Source organism: Epinephelus lanceolatus, chromosome 4 (assembly GCF_041903045.1).
Source record: "Epinephelus lanceolatus isolate andai-2023 chromosome 4, ASM4190304v1, whole genome shotgun sequence".
In the NCBI taxonomy this organism is placed as follows: domain Eukaryota; kingdom Metazoa; phylum Chordata; class Actinopteri; order Perciformes; family Serranidae; genus Epinephelus; species Epinephelus lanceolatus.
Window position 1 is genome coordinate 25,276,804 of NC_135737.1, and position 22,408 is coordinate 25,299,211.

At 41.0% G+C, this 22,408-nt stretch overlaps 2 protein-coding genes across 2 annotated transcripts; one reads left to right on the top strand and one right to left on the bottom strand.

Moving 5' to 3' along the window:
- Window positions 1–2,196: 2,196 nt before the first annotated feature.
- Window positions 2,197–10,234, top strand: lxn (latexin). The gene is made up of 8 exons (XM_033631237.2): window positions 2,197–2,212; window positions 2,283–2,447; window positions 8,344–8,514; window positions 8,602–8,661; window positions 8,937–9,111; window positions 9,376–9,512; window positions 9,677–9,739; window positions 9,922–10,234. Exons 2-8 carry the CDS (start codon window positions 2,289–2,291, stop codon window positions 10,036–10,038), a joined length of 882 nt encoding a protein of 293 aa, XP_033487128.1. The 5' UTR covers window positions 2,197–2,212; window positions 2,283–2,288; the 3' UTR covers window positions 10,039–10,234.
- Window positions 2,569–20,958, bottom strand: gfm1 (G elongation factor, mitochondrial 1). Its single transcript, XM_033631235.2, has 18 exons — window positions 20,762–20,958; window positions 20,476–20,628; window positions 20,252–20,384; window positions 18,155–18,359; window positions 17,123–17,239; window positions 16,716–16,866; window positions 12,524–12,678; window positions 12,352–12,436; window positions 12,119–12,256; window positions 11,701–11,802; window positions 11,555–11,611; window positions 11,326–11,463; window positions 10,303–10,385; window positions 6,769–6,931; window positions 6,493–6,637; window positions 6,242–6,402; window positions 6,061–6,114; window positions 2,569–3,116 (listed from the first exon to the last, which is right to left on the bottom strand). Exons 1-18 carry the CDS (start codon window positions 20,834–20,836, stop codon window positions 2,985–2,987), a joined length of 2,247 nt encoding a protein of 748 aa, XP_033487126.1. The 5' UTR covers window positions 20,837–20,958; the 3' UTR covers window positions 2,569–2,984.
- Between the last annotated feature and the right edge of the window lie 1,450 nt (window positions 20,959–22,408).

Consider the following 22,408-nt stretch of genomic DNA (forward strand, 5'->3'; position numbering starts at 1 on the left):
CTGCAACACAGTGCGACCCAGTAATGATAAAAAGCCTTTTTGTTCGATATGTTTGTTTTCATGTTTATCATTTGTTAATTTTAATTTTGTAGAACACATTAAGTGTCATAAAAGTTTCCTGTCTTATCTGCTGGGACTATTTTGGTGCTCCAAAAACAGTTGGCAAAAGTTCAGGAGAAAAGGTTTTAGGAGAAACAAGAACAGAGAATAATATCAGTCTGGAAAAGACTGGTTCAAGGCTCTATGTTCCAAGGTGAGAGTCTGACGCTGCTTTAGAAAACATGAAGCACTACCGAGGGTTTCGAAGGGTTGGTAAATTTCTGGAAACTTTCCAAAAACATTAGGTATTTTTGGAAATTCTGCTCAATTTAATTATTAAAATTGTACCTTGTAGTGGTGAACTTATATTGGGGGAAAATACACATAAAAATGTCTTCCTGTCTGTCATAGGATTGATTTTAAGATTTTATTGTTTGTTTTTAAAGTTTTAAACAAACTAGTGCGACCTTATCTCTCAGACCTTCTGCATCTTCATACTCCAATTTTAGCACTGACATATACCAATCAGATGCTGCTGGATGTTTCCAGAACTAGACACAAAAGCAGTGGCTACCAAACTAGTCACTGTTGAAGACCAACGTCTTCTCATTGATGAACAATTGAGCCTAACACCTTAACTGACTTCATCTTCAGTGGTGTTGCATTTTGTTCTCTATTATGTTTATTGTTTTCCTGTATTCTTATTGTTTTTGGGCTTCTGTCTCATCTGTTTTGGTATTTGGTGCCTCTTCAGCACTTTGGTCAGCTGCAGTTGTTTTTTAATGTGCTCAAAGAATAAAGTTTGACTTGACTTGAAAAGTATTCTCATTTTATTAATTTGTAACCATGCACTCCTCATCACATGTACTGATCATTTGCCAGCAGCATCACATTAAATGGGAACAGGGGTGTGTTTTGTTGTTGCAATCTAATTAGTTCAATACAAAGTGAAATTAGCAAACTTATTTAATTCAAGTTCAGCACAACTAAACTGCTGATTGTTATGTCCTATGAGAATGGTTCACAATTATGTCTGCTTCAAGGGCAAAGGTTTCACCATGGGGTGGGCACATATGAAACCAGGAGTTTGGGATTTCCCTAGGAAATTTTAAGTGTCACACTTTATTTCCTGCATCAGTTTCTGCCTTTTCTGCATCAGTGTATGGTATGACTGTCTTTAAATTTGTCAAAAATAATTGCCCGCCGCTACTTTTACTTTTTACGGGAGGGGACAAATGCACATGTTCTAAATATTGAGGGGGATGTGTCCACTGCGTCCCCTCTGAAATCTTTACCTATGTCGGCTTGTCCAATGCTTAAAGGTTTGCTTCTAACTGCGTATAACGTGAAAGCAGCCTGAGCAGATTACACCCATATTTCCATTTTATTCCACTTATCTCCTGTTAATTCCCATGGAAAGTTGCCACCTTGAATATTCCCAGAATTTTGCAAAGTTGGAACACCGTACACATTTTTGTATAAATAAATAAATAACTGTTCAGGTTAAATAAGGAGAATGACTGCTCCAGAACAGCTGCTAACAGACCTTATGGTGAGATTGTTTTTGTCAACTTCTCTGTCCAAAGTCAAGAATGAACTCTGAATCTCACTTCTTTCTCTCAATTTACCTCTTTGACCAAACAGATTTGACATCAATTATAAAACATATAAATTATATTGTTGTTTTGACCATGAGATGAGCCGACTACTCTAGCTTTCTTCCTAACAGCGCTGCATTAGCTAAATGTTGCACAACTCTCCTTCATAATCTTAAATCTTAAACTGTGTAGATTTTGCGTTTTAACTACCCTTAATTGCCAGGACATGTTTAATTTGGCTCCGTGAACGTCCTGCTACATTAGATCCAGCACACTGAGGACCAGGCGAGGCTGCAACCCATCAAGCTCACATATTAATCACAGCTGCTCTAATGGGATAACAGCTCCTAAACTAATCAGTTCTTCTGTGAGGCTGTTGAAACATTTCGGGGCTGACAGCTTAAGTGAGTTGCACGAGAGCGTACGAAGAACAGAGCCAGATGAAGCCAAGCAGTTTGTTTAGTTAAGAGGGGGGGAAAAATAAACAGATTGTGCCAGGAAGACAGGAAGATCTGGACAGCCTCTTCCCTCTGCTCCCTCCCTCCTCTGTTACATAACTCCATACTGACAGGAAGGTCAGTTTGCTTCCTGCGCTCCTTTACAGAAGTGTTTTTTCCCCTTTTCCACAGCATCTGTGTTTTACAGCTTACTATGATGAGCCTGAGAATCGTTGTCGTCGTTCTGGCTGTGTTAACTGGGGTAACTGGGAGCCCCATTGTGACGGTCATGCCTGAAGCTGACTCGGTGGACGTTACGGCTCATCCAAACAGCGTACCAGAGGTGGAGGAGGAAAATGAGATCACTGGACAGGTGAGGAGGAACTAGCTGCAATAACTTTGGTGTGTAATCGTGTGTCCTGGTGTGCAAATGTACTGCTCATGTAGAAGATCTACAAATGACCAGAATACTGCTGCACAAGAAAAGAAGTGCGTTTCCAAGAATCAAGTGTTTGTAAGAAGTTGTTTGACATGTAAATAATCCGTACAGAACCAAACTTTAAAAGACAGACGTATCTTTGCTGCACTCATTCTTAGATCAGGGCCGTTCTGTACATGGTACAAAAGCCATAACAAGCTCAAATCAAAACACTGAGCTTTCCTTACCAACAAGGTCAAATGGTGTTAAAATCAAGATAATAAATATGCTTCCAACAGGGGTCAAACATCAGGGAGGGAAAAAGTAGCTTCAACTACAAAACACGAGTAACATGTCAGTTTTTCATGGCTCCACAAATCAAAGCCTCATTGTCGAGTCACGGTTGATGATGGGCAGGAAATGTGTGTAAAGATGAGGGTCGGCGGTCATGTTAAAGTCCAGTAGTACACATCTGGGTATATTTGACAGTTTTCAGCTCTTCCACTTGTTCTTCTTCACAGGCAGCTGTCCTGTCGCCTCCAAGTATTTGTGGATGAGTTCCTCTTGTGAGGCTGGCAGGCAGGGCTGGTATCTGCTGTACTCCATGGTGTACTCGCCTTTTCCCTGGATAAACAATCCCAATGTTAGTTTGTGAAATTCTAATGTACTATAAGAGTTGTTTGGACTCCTCCATAATCAGGGTTCCTACACGTTTCATATCAAAATACTAGGGTTGCAACGGTATGAGATTTTGACGGCACAATGAAAATATTGCCGTGTCATGGTATTACACAATTGTTCTATTAGTAGTAGTAGTGGTATCAGTTTCAATGTACCTTTTAAAAGAATGAAAATATATTTATATTTTTTGCTGAACAGACTCTTTATTATAATTTATAATTGAAACCATTTTTTAAGGACATTTATGTGACAAGTCGCCCTTTTGAAAATAAGAGACTCTGTTCGGTTGCATTTTATTTTTAATACCATAGATGAGCAAATATAGACAGTATGATAACTGTTCATTTTACTACCAGTGGTATACTGTGAAACTGTTATACTACTGCAACCCTATTCCAGACGTTTCAGCCACTTTTTCAGACCATGTTTGACATCAGAGTACCGAAATAATTGCCATACGATTGTAGCTAGGTACTGTAGCTCATAAAAATTAACATCAAACTCAGACAACTTCAAATATTCAAGCTGCGCTGCTGAGACAGTGCAATGTTTTTCAGATTCTGACATTTATTTTTAATTATACAACAGTTTGTTGTATGCAATCTGATTGGTCGAGAGACAGTAAAACCGTGACGATATTGGAGTACAACATCACGGTTATTTCACTGTGTATGTATCACTCCGCCTCACAGCTGTTTCCAATCAACAATCAAATCAAAACTGACGGTTAGTGTCAGTTAGGTCAGCAGTTGCGTTGTAGGCTAATTAATTCATCCACTGTCAAACAGCCAAAAATATGGATTTATTTCCTAAAATAAGTTTTGAATTGAACTATGAATGGTCATCAGAGGAAGATGAGGGAGAGGAGAAGCTGAATCCATCTGAGCACACATCCAGGTTTGTCAGTGTTTCATCAGCGGAGCTCAATGACTTGGAGAAAAGCAACATACTGTCAAATCAGAAGGCAGAGTCGGCTGTGCCTGTGAAGCGACAGTCCACTATGCAGTCACCAGAGACTTATTTCACCGGCTGCACAATTAATGGAAACATGCAGATAAATGTGTATAAAGAGTAAGTGCCTGGTGCACCATGTCTGCGTTACATAGCAACGGTGACAGCGGAGTCCTGAGGGAACTATTTTTTGTTGGCAGAAGACAAATAAAATGCTTAAATGATCTATTTTGTCCTCATTTTTCAACATTTCTTAATCAGCCTTGCTTATTTAACTGTTGAACTGCAGCCTCGTGCCTACGACCGAATCACAGCCGTGACAATATCACAGTACAACATCACTCCCTCTCGTGTGATATTGCTTAAATAACTGTATACCTGTAACCCTACAGTAACAGAATGGATTTCCTGTACAGTTTACCAAAGAACTAAAAAAAGAGAACTTAAGCCCTATGAAGAAAGATGGAAGACGTTCTACTGTCAAACATCTCTGCCCAAAGAGGAAGTAAATGAACCAGTGCTACCTATACTAATATTATTTTACCCTAAAATTTTAAAGTAATAATGTTATATTACTGTTATTCACATGTGTTTATTATTTTTTTATTAAAAAAAAACAAAACAAAATGTAATTAAGTGAGGAAAAAGTCAAAATAATTTACATGGTGTGGCTGTGCAGCCTTGTTTATTAATGGTGTCCATGGAAACAATGATGAACACAGCCATAAGATAGTCCTGTTAACTTCTCTGAAAACTACATCACTGCATAACTCAAGAGTGTTATCTGAATATTTGGGTATTTGTATGAATTTGGTTGTGATTGTCTGGATTAGGTTCACTTATAAGTCACATGTTGGAGCAGAGCTGTTCTGCAGGCTGTGACGTACAGGCGTAGAGGCACTCTGTGTAGGGGTGTTCGTTCAGTCTCTCACTATACTTATCTTGCTTTTGACGACATCCAGCTCGCTTGATTCCCTCACCAAAAGCTTTCTGAGCAGTTCACAGTATCACCATGTGGATACTCATCTGAGTCTACTTCAGTTAATACCATGAGCTCCAAACAATAAGATTTCTGAGCAGCAGAGAGGGGTTTGCGGAGTCTCAGGCTATATGGGGGACAATGCAAATCCCTGTATTTTTTTCCAATCAATGTTCTTATCAACAGATGCTAGAACTGAACATCCGAAGCAGTAAAGCACAGTGCTAAGTAAACACACCCATACAAGATTAATGTATCACAAAGTGTGAGGTCTCTATCAGGGAGACTAAACATATTGTCCGTCTATTCATTTTAATCTGCTTATCTGGGGCCGAGTCACAGAGTCAGCACGCTGATCAAGGTACTTCCTCTTCCCAACACTTTGAGGCTCCTCGGGGGATCCCGAGACGTTCAAGGCCAGATGAGATATATAATCCCTCCAGCGTGTTCTGGGTCTGCCCAGGGCCTCCTACCAGGCCTAACGGGAGGCGCCCAGGAGGCATCTTGATCAGATGTCTGAACCACCTAAACTGACCCCTTTCGATGAGAAGGAGCAGCAGCTTTCCCCAAAACTCCCTGTGGATGTCTGAGCTCCTTACCCTATCTCTAAGGCTGAGCCCAGCCACCCTGCAGAGAAAACGGATTTCGGCCCTTTGTATACACAATGTCATTCTTTTGGTCACTATCAAAAACTCACAACCGCAGATGAGGGTCAGAACGCAGATGGACTGGTGAATTGAGAGCTCTGCCTTCTGGCTCAGCAGTGTAAGCCAGTGCTGTATTGTGTATTATTAAAACAGGAGTTTAAATAGCACTTTGTCTTAACTTGTGTTATCAGACTAATTTTGAAAGTGTAAATTAGAGATTGATGAACACAGGGAAAAGCATTCACTCTACGTAGACTATAATGGACAACCGTTATACTGCACATATAGGGTGTTGTGAGGTCAAACTTACTTCAGTGCAGGAGCGTAGTTCTGTGGCGTAGCCAAACATGTCATTTAGTGGAATCTGTTGGGGAAAACAGGATGAAATTAAATGGTGATGAAGTATGTGAGAACAAATGCTGTACGCTAAAAGGTTGCAGATAAATGCTGTGTGTGAAGCTGTATGTGAAGCGTGGACAAACTGGACTCACATCAGCGTACAGAGTGAAGTATCCCTCAGCTCCATCCTGTCCTGTGATGACACCGTGCCGACGGTTTACACCAGCAATGACTGCTCCCTGAAACTCCTGAGGTGCTACGACTTCCACAGACATGATCGGCTCCAGGATGATCGCGTTGGCCTTTTCCATAGCTGAGGAGAACAAATAGAAACCAGCGTTAATATACGCTGAAAACAAAAGAGATGAATGGTAGAGTAGGTGTGATCTAACATGACCCTCACCTTGCTTTAGAGCACCCTCTCCTGCCCGGATGAAGGAGATCTCATTGGAGTCCACCAAGTGATTCGCTCCGTCTTCCAGGACGAACCTGACTCCTGAGATCTTGTGCCCGCTCAGTGGCCCCTTCTCACAGCCATCCCTGAAGCCCTGCAGCACGATGGGAAGAAACAAGCCATGAAAGACAAGAGCATGGCTTTCACTTTGTGTTCAAATCACTTCGATTTAACATCCCTATAGCTGTACTTTCACTGTGACAACATTTAAGTTAAAAAACAAACCTTTTCAACAGCTGGTATAAACTGCTTAGGGACGTTTGTTCCAACGGTCTGGTCTTCAAACTCCAGCTTGGTGCTATGCTCTGGCTCAAGAGGCTCAAGGACTCCAATAACTTTACCGTACTGCCCAGAGCCGCCAGACTGCTTCTTATGGGTGAAGTCAAACCTGCAGAGAAAAGGGCAGCAGAGTCCTGAGTGTTTAGGGGTGTTTGAGCAACTCTATTGGTGATGGAGGCCACACTGTCTGTGTTGCTGTTGGCACCAAAGTGATATATTGAACAGTCTTTAGTTGCAACCAAAAACAGATGCACCAATCAAATTACAGCACCATCATCTGTCAGTACCTAAATGACACCTAATTTAGGCGACATTATAGCTGCAAATGGGCGGCACAGTGGTGCAGTGGTTAGCATTGTCGCCTCACAGCAGCAGTGTCAGCGTGGGGTTTTCTCCAGGTACTTCGGCTTCCTCCCACAGTCCAAAGACATGCAGGTTAACTGGTGACTCTAAATTGGTCGTAGGTGTGAATGTGAGTGTGAATGGTTGTCTGTCTCTATGTGTCAGCCCTGTGATAGTCTGGTGACCTGTCCAGGGTGTACCCTGCCTCTCGCCCAATGTCAGCTGGGATAGACTCCAGCCCCTGCCAACCCCAACAGGGGGAAAATGAATGAATGAATATAAATGCCAAGAAAAACTTTTGAATTTCTTACAATTTTGATCGGTACTACAAAAAGTACAAGTAATAGTAACTTTAAGAATTACAGGCATTAGTGCACGATTATTAAAGACAATTTTTGGCATCTTGGTCTTTCTCTTGAAGTAAATCACATGCCACAACTGTAACTTCAGCGACAGAAAAAAACATGCATCATGTTTTTCTTGAATAGAAAGTTACACAAAGACTCTGGCATCTACCAGTATGGCTGAAAAGTATTAGACCTCATCAGTGTTGCCTTTTAAAAAAACACATCGGTGTGTGTCATAAAATATATTAAATCTCTTGCTCATCAATTACTGACATTTGAAATGTCCCTCATAATTTTGTTGCAGTTGAAATAGTGGACGGCTGCAGCACTGATCCACATTTGCCTGTTGTGTAAAGCTGATTCGAAGGGGAGCAGAGCAAACAGGAAAGAGCTCTGTCTCTTTAAAAGAACAGGGGGCAGTCCTCAAAGAGCTCTGGTGTAATAGGAAGTGGGAAGTGATCTTTCCCCTCCCATGAGAAGCGCTGGTCAGATAAAACTTTCCACCTGACAAAGTTACAGGCTGGGAGGTTGGAGCATTTCAGTTACAGGCAAGATCAGACTTCTTTATTTAATTCATCTTTCAGCTGTGCACCTCTTCACCATGTGCTGTTTCCAAGGCTTCTTCATATTTACTATCCTTTTCACTTTGCTCAGTGAAGCTGTCCTTGTGTCTAAAGCTTTTTATTTAGTTTTTATGTGGAGACAAACCAACTGGAGAAATAGCTCCACCCTGCAGACACCTGAGGGCAAAGTCCCCCAGGGATCTGAAGCCCATCACTGTCTTTCCTTTCTCACTAACTGTGCTTTCTTGTCTCCTCTGGAATAACATCAGGAAGTATTAGTGGATGAAGAGATTGAAGAGGTGATGGAGACTGGAGAGCTGAACCCTAATCACTACCCGGCTCGCAGGGCAGCCCAGGTGGTCCAGCACTACCTCAACACCCGCCACGGCTCTCCATACAGGCTGTTCGGCATGCATGAAGTCCACAGGGGAAACGCAGAGGTCAGCTGAAGTTCAACTGTTATTGTTAATTTCACAGTGAATTTTCTATCTTCTGTCAACTGTGGTTATTTCTGATTTCTCTTATAGGATGTGGACTCTGGGAGAAAGTATCAGCTGGAGATTTCAGTGCGAGAGAGAATCAGCAATGTAAGATATGATTATTTATTGCACCGGGTTCTCAGGCAGTTTGTTTAAAGCAGATAATCTCTGACTTTAAAGTGAACAGGTTTTACGAGATTTAACTAAACAGACGATAAAATGAGGCAATGTGGTCAAACCCTGACTCACTGGCTGCCATGGTAACACATGGACTACGCCTTTATGAGGAATACTAGCAGCTTTTTTTATTGCCAAACCTGCCTTTCCTTTATTTGCTCATTTTTAATCCACTAACCCCTCCTTTTTTTAAAACACTGATCCAGACTACAGAGAAATGCTCTGCGGAGGTTTTGTTTCCAAAGGGAGAACCACAGCGCTCGCCAGAGGTCCAGGCCTCGTGTGGGGATCTCCTTACAAATAACAGTAAAGCTCAAGAAGAGGCCTTATACCAAAAGTACAAGGGGAGCCAAACACCAGTGTCTGCAGAATATCTACCTGGTATGTACAGGAAAACAAAACTGCTGCTAGTCATCGCACAAAGTCACATCTTGCACAACATCGGCAGTTTGAAATTGCAGCTTTTGGGAATTTCATCACTGTTAGTATTTGTGGTTTCTGAGTGACCTCAGTGTCTCTCTGAAAAATATTAACGCAACACAAATGGCTGACATTTTGACCCCTGATGGTGAAATCTCCAGGATACAGACAAGCATAGCCTACAGTAGCTATATGTATGTAACACACTGACGTTCTGACCGACAGACAGCCATGGTCACATTGAGCCCGACATGGAGCCCTTCTGGCACCTCTGCACCGTGGCCTCCAGCTTCGTCATGCTGAATGAATCCACTGAAAACACTGTGTACAACATGGCTCAGGTGGCCAACATCACTCAGCTGGTAGGTTTCTTCTGTCTGTCATTAAATCTGCTCATTAATCCTCGACTGATAAGTAAAGAGATGGATAATAATGACATAAAGGAAGCTGCAAATGAACCGAGGATGTAACAGTTGTATTGGACTTGGTGCCTAATATTGGCTTATTTTTCCTTTATCTGCTGCAGGCGAGTGAGAACAACCAGCTGAAGTTTGACTGTCACACACTTCTGCATGAGATGGTGTCACAGGTAAACACTTGTTTTATAATCCTTTACTAAAGCTGGTAATAACTTCAGCACTAGTGGCATCTTGGGACACTTACTCTCATGCTAGATATGCACAATGTGATACAGTTTTACTGTCTGATATCTCTTATTATAATATAATTATTACCCCCTGATAATCTGACAATCTGCATTATTTCTTTCAGGAAATCATTCACTGGAAGCTGCTGTTCACCTGGTCTCCTCCAGAGGGAGTCAAAGTGCTGCAGATGGAGCAGCTGCCGCACTGCCACGAGTGTAAAAAACCTCCACACACAAACTGAACTGCTGACATCCATCACACTGCTTTAACAACCAAAAACAACATCTTGATGTTCACACCTTGTATTCAAATATTGGAGCATAAAGGCTGCAAGCAGAAAGCCATCACATGTAATGAGGACGTGCTTACATGGTGCTGTGTTTGTAATACTTTTGGTTGCTGTTGTATTTTAGCCAAAATAAACTGTTTATACAGACTGTTGCCTCAGTTTACACTGTTCAGTGTGTGTGTGTGTGTGTGTGTGTTTTAGGAGATCAGCACTTACTGTACAGGACTGGTGATCGTCTCTCTGAAAGCCACTTTGGGTTTTCCCATGATGCAGGGACAATTGTATTCCCTCTCCATCCTCTGAAACAACAAAAACATGGGTCAGATATATCAGCTTCAAAGTCACACTTTATTCATACATGACTTAAAAGCTTTTTTCACGATTGATAAATCCCATTTAGAGACGGCTTGGAGATCTCAGCTAGAGCTTCACTCCAGAAACACTGAACCTCAGACATATCAACATTTTTTGGTACTTGCCAAAGACAAAGTAGCACCAAATGGCGGTGTCAAACAATTAAATGTAATGCTTTTAAAGACATTTCACCTACCTAAGTACAAAGGTAAGTAGTATGTATATGGTCCTGTGCAAGGGTGTGTTAGGTTAACATATGTTTTATTAATATATACTTTGCAGACAGGTAAGTACCAGGTATTAGGTTTAGTGGTAGGTCTAAAGACTTTTTACATCTGAAATGTAGACTTTATGTAAATCATTTTGACAAAAGGAAATTAAAAAATAGACCAATTAAATTAGATAAAATGTTTTAGGCAATTAAGACGTCACTTAAAACTATTAAATGACTTTTAAGGCCTAATATTTATCAGATTTTAGACCTTCAAAGGACTTGCAGAGACCCTGGTTACACCTGACAGCTCCAAACCTCCACAAATCAAGACTAATTGGATACAAAGCACCATCAGAACGATTAAACATGTCAGGATTTGTCTCCTTTATTGCAGGATATCATGTATTAAAGATATACTTTGCAGGATTTTCCTTTAAAAAACAATGTATAGACTCACATAAATCCCTCTCAATCATCACTTATGACCCACTAGAAGAGTGTGGTGGTGTATTTTGCTGCAGAGGCTCTTATTTTCTTCTTATTTTGTCGTGTTTGGGACGTGTCTGGGCACAGCGCGCAGGTGACGTTCAGACTTAATAAAAAGCACGAGCCGACTAGACGACAATTCCTGCACTGTACACTTTTAAACGTGCAGAACATCTTCTAACTACCTGGGAGTAGATTTCAAGATGCAGCTCGCCCATGCCTGAGATGATGGTTTCTTTGCTCTCAGTGTCAAAATGCACCCTAAACGTCGGGTCTTCCCTGGTGAAACGGTTAATGCCTTTGGAGAATTTATCCATATCGTTCTGGTTGGAAGAAGAATAACAAGAGGAGAGAAGAGTTAATGGCTGAATAGATTTTTACAAGACTTATAAGTAAATTAAAGTGTTTTTTTACCTTGTTGGTGGGCTTCATTGACATGGAAATGACAGGCTCTGGGATGTGAATAGACTCCTGTAGACACAATAACAATTGAACAAAAGATTCTCCTCATATCTTAGAGGGAAGAACAAAAGAAGAATAATTTCTATTAAGTTACACACCATGGAGAGATTGGCGCTGGTCCTGGATGTAAAAGTGTCTCCGCTGGCACAGTCAATCCCAAACAGAGCACAAATATCTCCTGCATAAACTTGATCCACATCCTGAAAACAGCACAGATAAAAAAAAATATATAAGAGGACAAGATGCTTATGTTTCAAGACTAGGTTGATTTAAAAGTCATACTTGATGACTGAAATATTGGCCTGAATAATAAACAGCTTCATGTTTTGTTTTGATATAAGAAGAATGGAAACTTTGGTGCCATGGGGGATGTGGTTTGTTATCTCCACACTTGACTGGCGCCAAAAGAGGAACCTAACCATTCTGACCAGTCATGCTCCTCTGCTGCTTAAACTGCAAACCGCGGATGGAAAACTGTGACCTCTGACAGCCTGCTGACGTACGGCTTGTTCTCACCTCCATCTGGTCGGCGTGGAGGCGCACGAGCCTCTGAACTCTGACTTTCTTGCTCGAGCGTGTGTTATAGATGTACTCCCCCTTCTTCAGACAGCCCTGGTACACCCGCACGTATGTCAGCTGGCCAAACCGCCCCGCCTGATAATGAGAAACACAACAGGAAACAACAAAGCAGATTAAGACCTTCCTGTTAAGCTAAAATGCAGAATTAAAGAAAAGGAATAGTATCGTACCTCCAGTTTGAAGGCCAGACCAACAAAGGGGTTTGAGGAGTCTCTTGTCGGGTCCATTTGAATCTTTGATGTTTCACTGCCATCTCTAACACAGTCACAAACACACCGGCATTAGTGCAAAAAAAAAAATCCTCATGATAGATAATATAGAGTAACTTTGGTCAATACTCACTCTTCATTGAGGATAGCATAGTTTTTGACTTCAGTGGGGTTCGGGAGGTAATCCAGGACAGCGTCCAGTAGAGGCTGGACCCCCTTATTTTTCAACGCTGTGCCCACCAACACTGGAGTGAAGAGACGCTGCACTGTGGCCCTGCGGATCGCAGCCTGGAGGACAGTGACATAACGAGAGATTGAGTGTTGGGCAACAAAATTATGTTTATTCTTTATTCATACACAGCGTTCATGTCCCAATTTAGACATATTCAATAAAAGAACTTAAATGGTTTTTGAAGGTCTCCACTGTTGAAATTAAGGTCTCAACATGTGTGACCTTTGAGGCCAGTGTTTGGTTTGGCTGTTCTGGGCTACTGTAGAAGACCATGGCGGACTCTAAGGAAGAGAGCCTGCTCCATTTGTAGATATAAAAGGCTCATTCTAAGGTAACGAACACACAATGATACCCATTTTCAGGTGATTATAAACTAATGAAAACATAGTCATTATATCTCCTACACACTGGACCTGTAAATGAAAAGACATTGGGCCTCATTCAATAATAAGTGCGTAGAAGTGATCTAATTTTGCACATAAAATGAGTGAGCACGTCAAAAATACAAATTCAATCAAATTCATGATACATGTGCATGGGGCAATTCTGTTATTACCACCATCTGTATGTTGACAGACACCTGGCCATTATTTGCAATCAGCATACCGCCACATCCCTATTTCCCTCCACAAGAAAATACAATTGGTTCATGAGGTTGATCAGAATCTATTACATAACCTAGATGCCTGTTAACAACAATAATAATAATAATTTCATGGCACTAGAAATTGGTGGGACCAGCCGATCATTATAGGCAAAGTAAATAAAAATAATGAAAACCAAAGCTGTTTCATTTCAATACAGACATTTCCATATACCTCACTGTATGATAATAACAGATGAGGATTCATTTTTTAGAAATTAAAGATAATTTCATAGTTATTTAATACATTTGACTGATGGGTTAGGAAATTGAAAGCTTTAAATATTGCTGTCTATTAAAGCTTTTTTTTAAATGAATGCTGTTTCAACATGTTGTGCATCTAACTAAAAGGTGTATTTATTTTCCCAGACAGCCGGGCTTTTATCATCTGTGCGCACACATGTTGTGAGGCTGTGACTCCCCTCCCAATGTCTTTGAGAATGTTTCAGCCAGTCTCATCAAGCAGCTGGCTGACGTGGGAGGGTCGTTACCTTGATTAGGCTCACCTGGGCTTCCAAGCTATAAAAGCTGCCTCATTTGTTCACTTGGTCTCTCCCTTCCTTTCAGCTGACATCCACTGAGCATCTTTGGTTTTGGTTTGCACCTTCAACACCTCCACAGAACACCTGACACTCACCCATGCATGGCTTTCATGACTGACTTTGCTAATCTACACACTCCATTGATTATTTAAGTTAATTTTAGTTTAATAAATTCAGCTTGTTTTAAGTAAATCTTGCGTGGACTCCCTTCTTGTCACATACTCTAAGCCAGTTTGTGACAAATGGGGGCTCGTCCGATCCGTTTGGTAAGGCTAAATCTTGCCTTAGTGTTACACATTAGGCTTGATTTGTTATATATGATCAATCTGGTTTGTGACTTGTAGTTTATGAATGCTAAAATGAGTATAAGCACTTTTGAGTAGTACAGTTTAAAGTGTTTTGGTATTAGCATTGTGATTGAGACTTTTGGGAGTATCACACAAGGATTTTTGTTTTAGTTCTTTGTGTGGTTCATTTTTGGGGATGTTGGAAGGGGGCAGCATTTGGTTCCCCCTTTCTTTGATTGCAAACTCATGTATTTGGAAAATTGAAAAACAAAAGTACTGGTGCATGTAACTGGTGAATACAGCCACATCAGTTTGAAGAGCCACGCACCCCTCTGTAGGCTGAAGTGGTTGATCTCAACAGGAGATCAACCAGTTTGTTGTTTTCACTTAGTGTGGCGGAGAATGTGGTTGAAGACATTGTCTTGAGCATTTCCCTGGTTTCCTGAGGGTCGTCAGTTTCTGGTTGCCTTTTGGGTTCCGGTGGAACCAGTGCATAAGTACCCACCACCAGTATCTGTCCGAAGACTAGGTTTGAGATTAATTAGCTAGTAAGTGTGACCAGTTAGAGCTGGGGAGCCTGAGCTCTGTGGTTATTTGATTTCACCATTGCACATGTTCCTGTGAACTTGTTCTTGTGGGTTTGTAATCTTAAATTGTGGCCAGTGTTGCTGAATAAATGTCCTCTGTCTGATATTGGTATTGATGGTAAGTTGCACTATCAACTGTTTAAGCTGGGCATGCTGCTAGGTATGTGGTAGAATTTGGTTGGTAAGAAACAGTGGCAGTGAGTAAATGGTTGACTAACTTTGTTGTTCGTATCTGCAATTTGGTAGCTTGGCCTGCTAATTTTGGTGATAAGTGCTACAGCTCATGCTTTGTTTGGTTTTGCATGTGAGCTTTGTTGTAGCTTGGTTCTCTTTATGTGCGTCTTGGGATGACTTGGTTGGCTAGTGAGCCTTTTGTTTAGAGGAACCTTTGGGTATGCTACTTTGGTTTAGCACTTATGTAATACCAGTTCAGTGTGCTTTGAGAAGCTGTAATTCTGAATAGGCAGAGCATCCTGACCTGTGCTTTGTCTGGTTGCAGGCCACCTTGTAAGAATGTGATGAGCTTTGGTGCTCATTCTGAAAGCAACATTTTGATGTGTACTTTAGGTTGTGGGTTTAACAATCTCCTGCTGACTCTACCTCACTGCTTTGTACCCACGTTACTGAATTCCTGCAAGATACAAATCTGCATTCTGAGGTGGGTATTGTTCCAAACGTTTTCCATAAGTCTTTGTAACTAGCCATTGGTTCTGTTGTGACCCTTTTCCCATGCAATAGCTTCTGATGCCAGTAAATTTCTCATTCTTAAATTACTCCTCTGGATCCAAGGTTGCTGGGTGAGGGATTTGATCTGGTAAGATAGCTGGTGGTGGGTGGAGATTTAGGTCACTGTTAACACGGAAGCAAGTTTGTATGATGGCTCGTCCAATGTAAAGGGGGACACTTGGTAGACTCAAGTCAAAAGTGGAAATGTTGTTTCAAGTTCTGTATGTTTTGTGTTTCAGATGTCAAGGTGGAACCTTGATCTTAAGAGGGGGGGTGTGACGCCCCCTAATAAATTCAGCTTGTTTTAAGTAAATCTTGTGTGGACTCCCTTCTTGTCACATACTGAGCCAGTTTGTGACAAGGCAAGTCAAATTTGTTTGCAAAGCATGAACAAATTCAGGTAAGAAAATACTGATGAATCCCAGATTTGAGTGGTAAACATTCAGACGCATGGTTAAAGCACAGATTTGTGAATGAGGCTCAATGCCATGTTTTAAGAAAATATTGGTCAAAATTAAATCTTAGATGCCTTTTTTTAAAGATTAATTTCAGGGCTTTTGCCTCTATTACACAACAGCTAGCAGGTGACAGGAAAGGGGGTGCCAGAGTGGGGATGACACGCAGCAAAGGGCCACAGGTTGGAACTGAACCCAGGCCGCTACAAAGGACGCAGCCTACATGGGGCGCACACTCTACCTGATGAGGCAGAGGTCGCCCTAACAGATGCCTTATCTTTATTAGCATGGCTAGGGTCACTACTTTGGTCCAGATTGTTATATCTCAGAGAGTAGTGACGGACTGCCGTTTCAGTTTTGATTGGATTAGTTAATATTTTTGGCTTTTAATGAAATGTCTTGACAACTATGAGACAGATTGCCAAGAACTTGCCTTCTATGCATTTTTATACAGATATCTCTACAGTTAACACAGCACGGCGAGGCAAAATTACATGTAAAATTGCTGCCTAGATGAGGCAGTGTAAAAGGGGCTTAAAATGGTGAACTTGGTTAACATTATACCAGCTGTTAGCATGCTGATGTTAGCACTTAGCTCAAGCGTGGCTGCAGAGTCTTTCATCTTGTTTACTTGTGATGTCAAGAAATTATTGTGAAAAGCTTTTTTTTATACTTATGATGTGTCAACTATGAGTCATGACAGGAAGTGAAGTGCTAATCCTTGTACTGAGAAAGATTCGTTTGGCTCAGTTTTGTCACTGAAAACAAAAATACAAGCATGTCTCCATAAACACTGAAGGCTTTTTTTATAATTATCTGAAAACACACGTTCTCTTTCTTTAAAGACACAAACCTTCAGCTCCTCTGTAGTTGGAATCTTCTCCTCCAAGAACATCTCTCCCAAGATTTCATCAGCATTAGCCACACACTCCACCAGCTCCTCCCTGCGGTCTGCAGCCTCAGCGCGGAAATCTGCCGGGATCTCATCATAGCGGAGAGTTTGACTGCAGAGAGGAAGAAACGGTGTGAATCAGCTTCATCTTGATCAGGAACAGAATCTTGGAAGTTGTGAAACAGGGATAGAAATTAACTTGAGGATTTTTGCCACCAAGCTTCAGTTAGTCTCATTTATGGCAAATTATTCTCTCTGCTCAAGAATCATTTACATCATCAATTACAGTGCAGATGAAAATGACCAATTTACACTTAAACAGAAACAGATCTCATTATGATAAAGCTACCACAAGGGGAATCCCTCACCCAAAAGGCCCCTCGAAATACATGCTCCGCTCCTCCACAAGGTCGATGATGCCACGCATGTTATCCTCCAGGCCAATGGGGATGCTCACAAAGGCTGCATTGTGGTTTAGTTTGGTTCTGAGGAAGGCAAAGAAGAAGTCTGAGGTGATGAGGTGAGAACAAAATACAGGAAGGAAAACCACTGCTGACTGTAACATTGTTTGTGGAACGATGATTTCATGTCAGCTTCAGTCTGTTACTGTTTGTAAAACACAGCTGCATGAGTCTGAAGCCAGGCTCCCTGCTACTTTTCTTGCATCCACATCTTTTGTTTGGTCTAGTAAATTAGCAAAAGATTAGGAGAGGCACACAGGACACATGCAGAAGTTACATTAAAAAGCTGAGAGATACACCAATCAGCCAAAACATTAAAACCATGGGGATTAAGTGAATAACATTAATCATCACCAAGTACCCCTCCCCTTCATGGCAGTGCCTCTCACAGTAAGACAATGCACCATGTCACCCTGCAAAAACTACTCAGGAGTGGCTTTAGGGTCATGACAACGATCTCAAGGTGTCGACCTGGCCTCCAAATTCCCAAGATCCCATTCTGATAGAGCATGCATAGAACATGGTGGCACAAATCTCACAATCTGCAGGTCTCAAAGGATCCGCTGCTGACACCCTGGTGCCAGCCACTACAGGACATGCCCCAGAGGTCCTGTGTCCATGCCTTGACATGTCAGAGACAAGAATGATCCAAGGAGGCCCTGTTGTGGATTGGTGGTACTGAATTGGCACGGGTACATCCCACGAATGCTCGATCAGATTGGGATCTGGGGACTTTGGGGGTGAGGTAAATGCCTTGAGCTCTTTGGCATGGCGCACTGTCCTGCATGGGGTAGTCCTGTTGCCATGAGGGGATGTACTTGGTCTGCAACAGTGTTTAGGTAGGTAGAACATGTCAAGGACATGACTCTATGTGTAGCTGATCAGGAGCACTTTGGTACATATGCATGACAGTACATGTGCCCTGTTAGTGTAATGTACCTCATCTGCTGCAGGGCTCTGCTAGGGTTGGCTCCCATGCGGTCCAGCTTGTTGATGAAGGTGAGGAAGGGGACGTTGTAGCGTTTCATCTGCCTGTTCACGGTCATGGTCTGACACTGGACTCCCCCCACCGCACACAACACCAGCACGGCTCCGTCCAGCACACGCAGCGCTCGCTCCACTTCAATGGTAAAGTCCACGTGACCTGGAGAAACAACAGGGACAGGGACGGTTAGAGATAGCAGACTTATAACTAACTATTTATATTTACAGCCGTAATTGCTGTTGAGTAATTTTGTCTGTTCTTTTACTTTCTGTAGCATTTAAACATGTTTCTGTGAAAATGTTTTCTGCCGTTAACAAACAGCAAAGAATTGAAAAAACAAAAACTGAGACAGATAGGGTCAAACCGAGGATGCTGCAATAACATGGTGAGCAGCACCACGACGCTCCACATTCTGCAGCATTTTTTTTACTTATACCTGATTTACTGCAGCTACACATTCATACATTACAAGGTAGAAATGTTGACAGCTTTCCCTTACAGTTTGGACTGGATAATGTGAGACCACTCACAGTGAACGGACAGTCAGTAAAGAAAAGACATGAAACCTGCATTTTACTTTTTTTTTCCACTTTATTTTGTTGCTTCCTCTTTATTTAGAACAACTTATTTTGAAATGGGACTTCTCTGCCTTTTTAAGTCATGACGTACACGTCATGCAATGTTCTCCTTTCAAAAGGAAAGAGTTATTTTACTAAAAACTTTTTGTTTTCCCTCTATTAAAGGTTTAAACTAAGTGCAATTACTTCTACTTAAATTAAGTCAGGGAAACCAAAGCAGCTCTGGTACAACAGAGTGAATGAATCCTAAAACCTTAAAATAGAGTGCCCCAGGGATAATGTTTTTGTGTAGGCCAACGCGGAAGTGTGACTCAGTGTGATGACACTCTGTAGTCTCATTTAGCCACTTGTTAGCAATGGCCTTTTTTAAGACACATAGAAGTTCACAAATAGGGTATTTACTGATGAATTTTGTGTCGTAGAACAAAACATGAGAGTCTCTTAAGCTTGTGTTAACCACAGACCATATTTCAGGCATCTCACCAAAAACCCATTCAAAAAACCCACTGATTTGGAAACAAAGAACCGTGAGTGTTAAAATGCTAATTTATTTTCATACTTAGGACTCATTCCTGGGGCACTCTTTTAGTTATCATTTAAGCGCTTCTACAGAGAGACAACAGAGCGTCATCACACTGAACACAGCTTTACAGCCTCATTGTGGCGGCAATGTTGAAGTCATGCAACTTTGGTGTAGTTTGTTTATAGTGTTAGCTTTTTACTTAAGCCAACTGAAGTTACACTTCACAAAGAAATCATAAAAGTGGTGTTGAGTTGTAAAGATGATCTCACTGAACAAAAAATGTAAGTATCATTAACTTTTGCTTGCGACAGAGGTTATCTTCTGCAATAGTTTTGCAAAATCCCGCTTTTTGTCAAGGTAATTATGGTGATGCTAACTTCCAGGTAGGCCTACAAATAAATGTCATCCCTGCAGCACTGTATTAGACACTGTAATACTTCTACACCAACACAGTATTACCTGGGATGGTATGGACCTTTAAAAGGGCCCTCCATCTATGTTTTTTACTGATTACTTTCAAAGCCTGAGAACTGCGATCATCAGTGTTATCTTGGCTTGGGCTTTAAGACTACAAATTTGTACCAGGGATCCTGCATTACAAACATTTGGTTTGAAGGACGTGTACATTTACCAGGCAGGTAGGGTGTAATAGAAAGACACTATCAGGTATGATCATGGGAAATGTCCAATCCATTGCTGTTGGAGGTTGACCCATACTAGAGACTAAAGGTCAGGGTATCTCAGCCTCTGCTGCTCAGATTCTGACCATTATTGTGTTAAATGTACCCTTGCATATCTCCAAACTTTACTGATATGCAACACTAAACCATTCAGTAGCCCTTTAAGAAAAGTCCTGCATTATCAGCTGTGTGTATGTAACCAAATCACCACAAACAGGGGCCCATATGCAAATCATTTGACCCCTAGGACCCCAGATGGTCTCTCAGTACCTGGTGTGTCAATGATGTTGATGTTATGATCCTTCCACATGGTGTATGTAGCAGCTGACTGGATGGTGATGCCTCTCTGCCTCTCCAGCTCCATAGAGTCCATAGTGGCTCCAACACCGTCCTTCCCCTTCACCTACACACAGCAGGAGAGGAAACCGCACATGAATGCAAACGGTACAGCTGTTGACCTCACCTGACACCAGCAGCTCCGTCCCAGAGCTCACCTCATGGATCTCTGCTATCCTGCCGGTGTAATAGAGGACACGCTCGGTCAGAGTGGTCTTCCCCGAGTCAATGTGAGCAGAGATGCCGATGTTGCGGATCCTCTCGTTGGGAATGATCCCAGAGGAACATGTCCGACAGCTGTTGATGAGCACCTGTAACAGAGGAAGGTCAATATTCAAAGCTCTTACTGTCTGTTTACCGATTGTGAAACACAGCAGGGTCATGGTAGAGCAGCATGAAGAGGTATAATGTCAGAACGGTTAAACTGCAGACTGCTCCGGATACCTTTTTAAGAGTGACGCTTCCTGGTGCCAAAATATGCGTTTTAGCCAAAGACAGACTCGCCTGTAATACTCTCATTTTGACAACTACTGGCTCGGACACAGGGTACTCGTATTTCTTCTTTACACAACCCTGAGTACCCGGTGAATGTCACGCCGGAGCCCTGCTGCTGGTTGTGAAACGCTACTTCCGCCTCTACGGAAAGCCAGATGTACCAAAATAGCTACTGTTTGCGTTTATTGAACATAAATGACGCCACTTAAAAAAAAAAACCTCGTCGAACAATTAAAATGTATATATAATTTATGGATGATTTCATTTTCTTGACTTTGGGATTTAAAGTCAAAAACATTGAAGCACAAATTAAAAATATACGAGAAAACGCGCATGGACAAAAAAAAAAGGCTCATGATGCCTTCAAGTGCTGTCAGAGAACTCGAAACACATTGAGGCCGCCAACATTTTCTTTAATACATTGAACAAACAGGTACATTAAGATTATATACATACAACTGTCCTGCCAGCGGTACATACAAAAAGAAAAAGACAAAATTAGATAAGAAATTGTATACATAATACAATAATAATAATAATGATAATAACTAAGAAAAATAAAGAAAATGTAATATAAAGCCAGAATAATGTACCATCTGTTCATATGGAATTTCCCCAATGATAAAATTAACTGTAGAAAATACATTTATTAATACTACTACTACTACTACTACTAATGATAATAATAATAATAATAATAATAATAATAATAATAATAATAATAATAATAACAATAATAATAATTACTTTCCCCACCTCATTACCTTCAAAACACATAAAAAAAGTATTTATCCTGTAACTGAATTTTTACCTAGAGTTTGTCCTTTATATAAAGCTGAACACCCACCCAGCATATTCTGGTATTTATACAGTAAAAAAAAAATGGCGGTTTATTTCTTCTTGTAGTTCATAGAAGGTCCAAGAATATTCAATATCAAGTCAAAATCTCTCCAATGTCTAATATATGCTGGCTATATTGGATGCAAAATGGTAAAGGAAACCTCTTTAACTTTATTATTAAGGCAGAATTTGTCGTTGAATTAATTTCCCCATACAGCGAAGCCCCCAAATGAATCTTACTGGGGACAGAGTTACAACTTGTATGTGATTCTTGGTGTATTTATTTGAATATCTATTATTGGTAGCGTCAACTTCTCCAAGGAATACACCTCTGTTAGATGTGTCGATGATTGCATCCTCGATTACTGAACCTCTCAAAAGCTGCAGCATCCCCCTTGTCAAAGAGTGCAGTCAAGCCTTTGATAATAAGATTTTTTTTTTATGGATTTTTTTTTTTTTAATTTCTCATGTAGCTGGTTGGATATTAATATGATTTTAGCATCTGATTATTGATATGTATATCAGTGGGATACTGTAATAATTTTCGCATATAATCATTGAAATGATGCATTAAAAGTATAATAAAGTAATGTCTAATATATGTATTTCAACAAAGGGGGAAAAAAAAGAAACTCCCTGTTCCACTTTCGTGGCCATTGAGATGGGGTATTTGAACGCACCATTAAGTTTTTGTCCAAGTTACCATACAACATAATGTAGACGCGCAATGATTTTTTTAAAAATTTAAATCGCCTC

Excerpts from the sequence above, each read along its gene's own strand:
- gfm1 (XM_033631235.2), bottom strand. The coding sequence starts at position 20,836 with ATGAGAGTATTACAGGCGAGTCTGTCTTTGGCTAAAACGCATATTTTG. Across the intron at positions 18,360-20,251 it reads CAACATCATTGACACACCAG|GTCACGTGGACTTTACCATT; the intron begins GTACTGAGAGAC and ends TTGTTTCTCCAG. Across the intron at positions 12,437-12,523 it reads TATGCTATCCTCAATGAAGA|AGATGGCAGTGAAACATCAA; the intron begins GTGAGTATTGAC and ends TGACTGTGTTAG.
- lxn (XM_033631237.2), top strand. The coding sequence starts at position 2,289 with ATGATGAGCCTGAGAATCGTTGTCGTCGTTCTGGCTGTGTTAACTGGG. Across the intron at positions 2,448-8,343 it reads AAAATGAGATCACTGGACAG|GAAGTATTAGTGGATGAAGA; the intron begins GTGAGGAGGAAC and ends GAATAACATCAG. Across the intron at positions 9,112-9,375 it reads GTCTGCAGAATATCTACCTG|ACAGCCATGGTCACATTGAG; the intron begins GTATGTACAGGA and ends TCTGACCGACAG.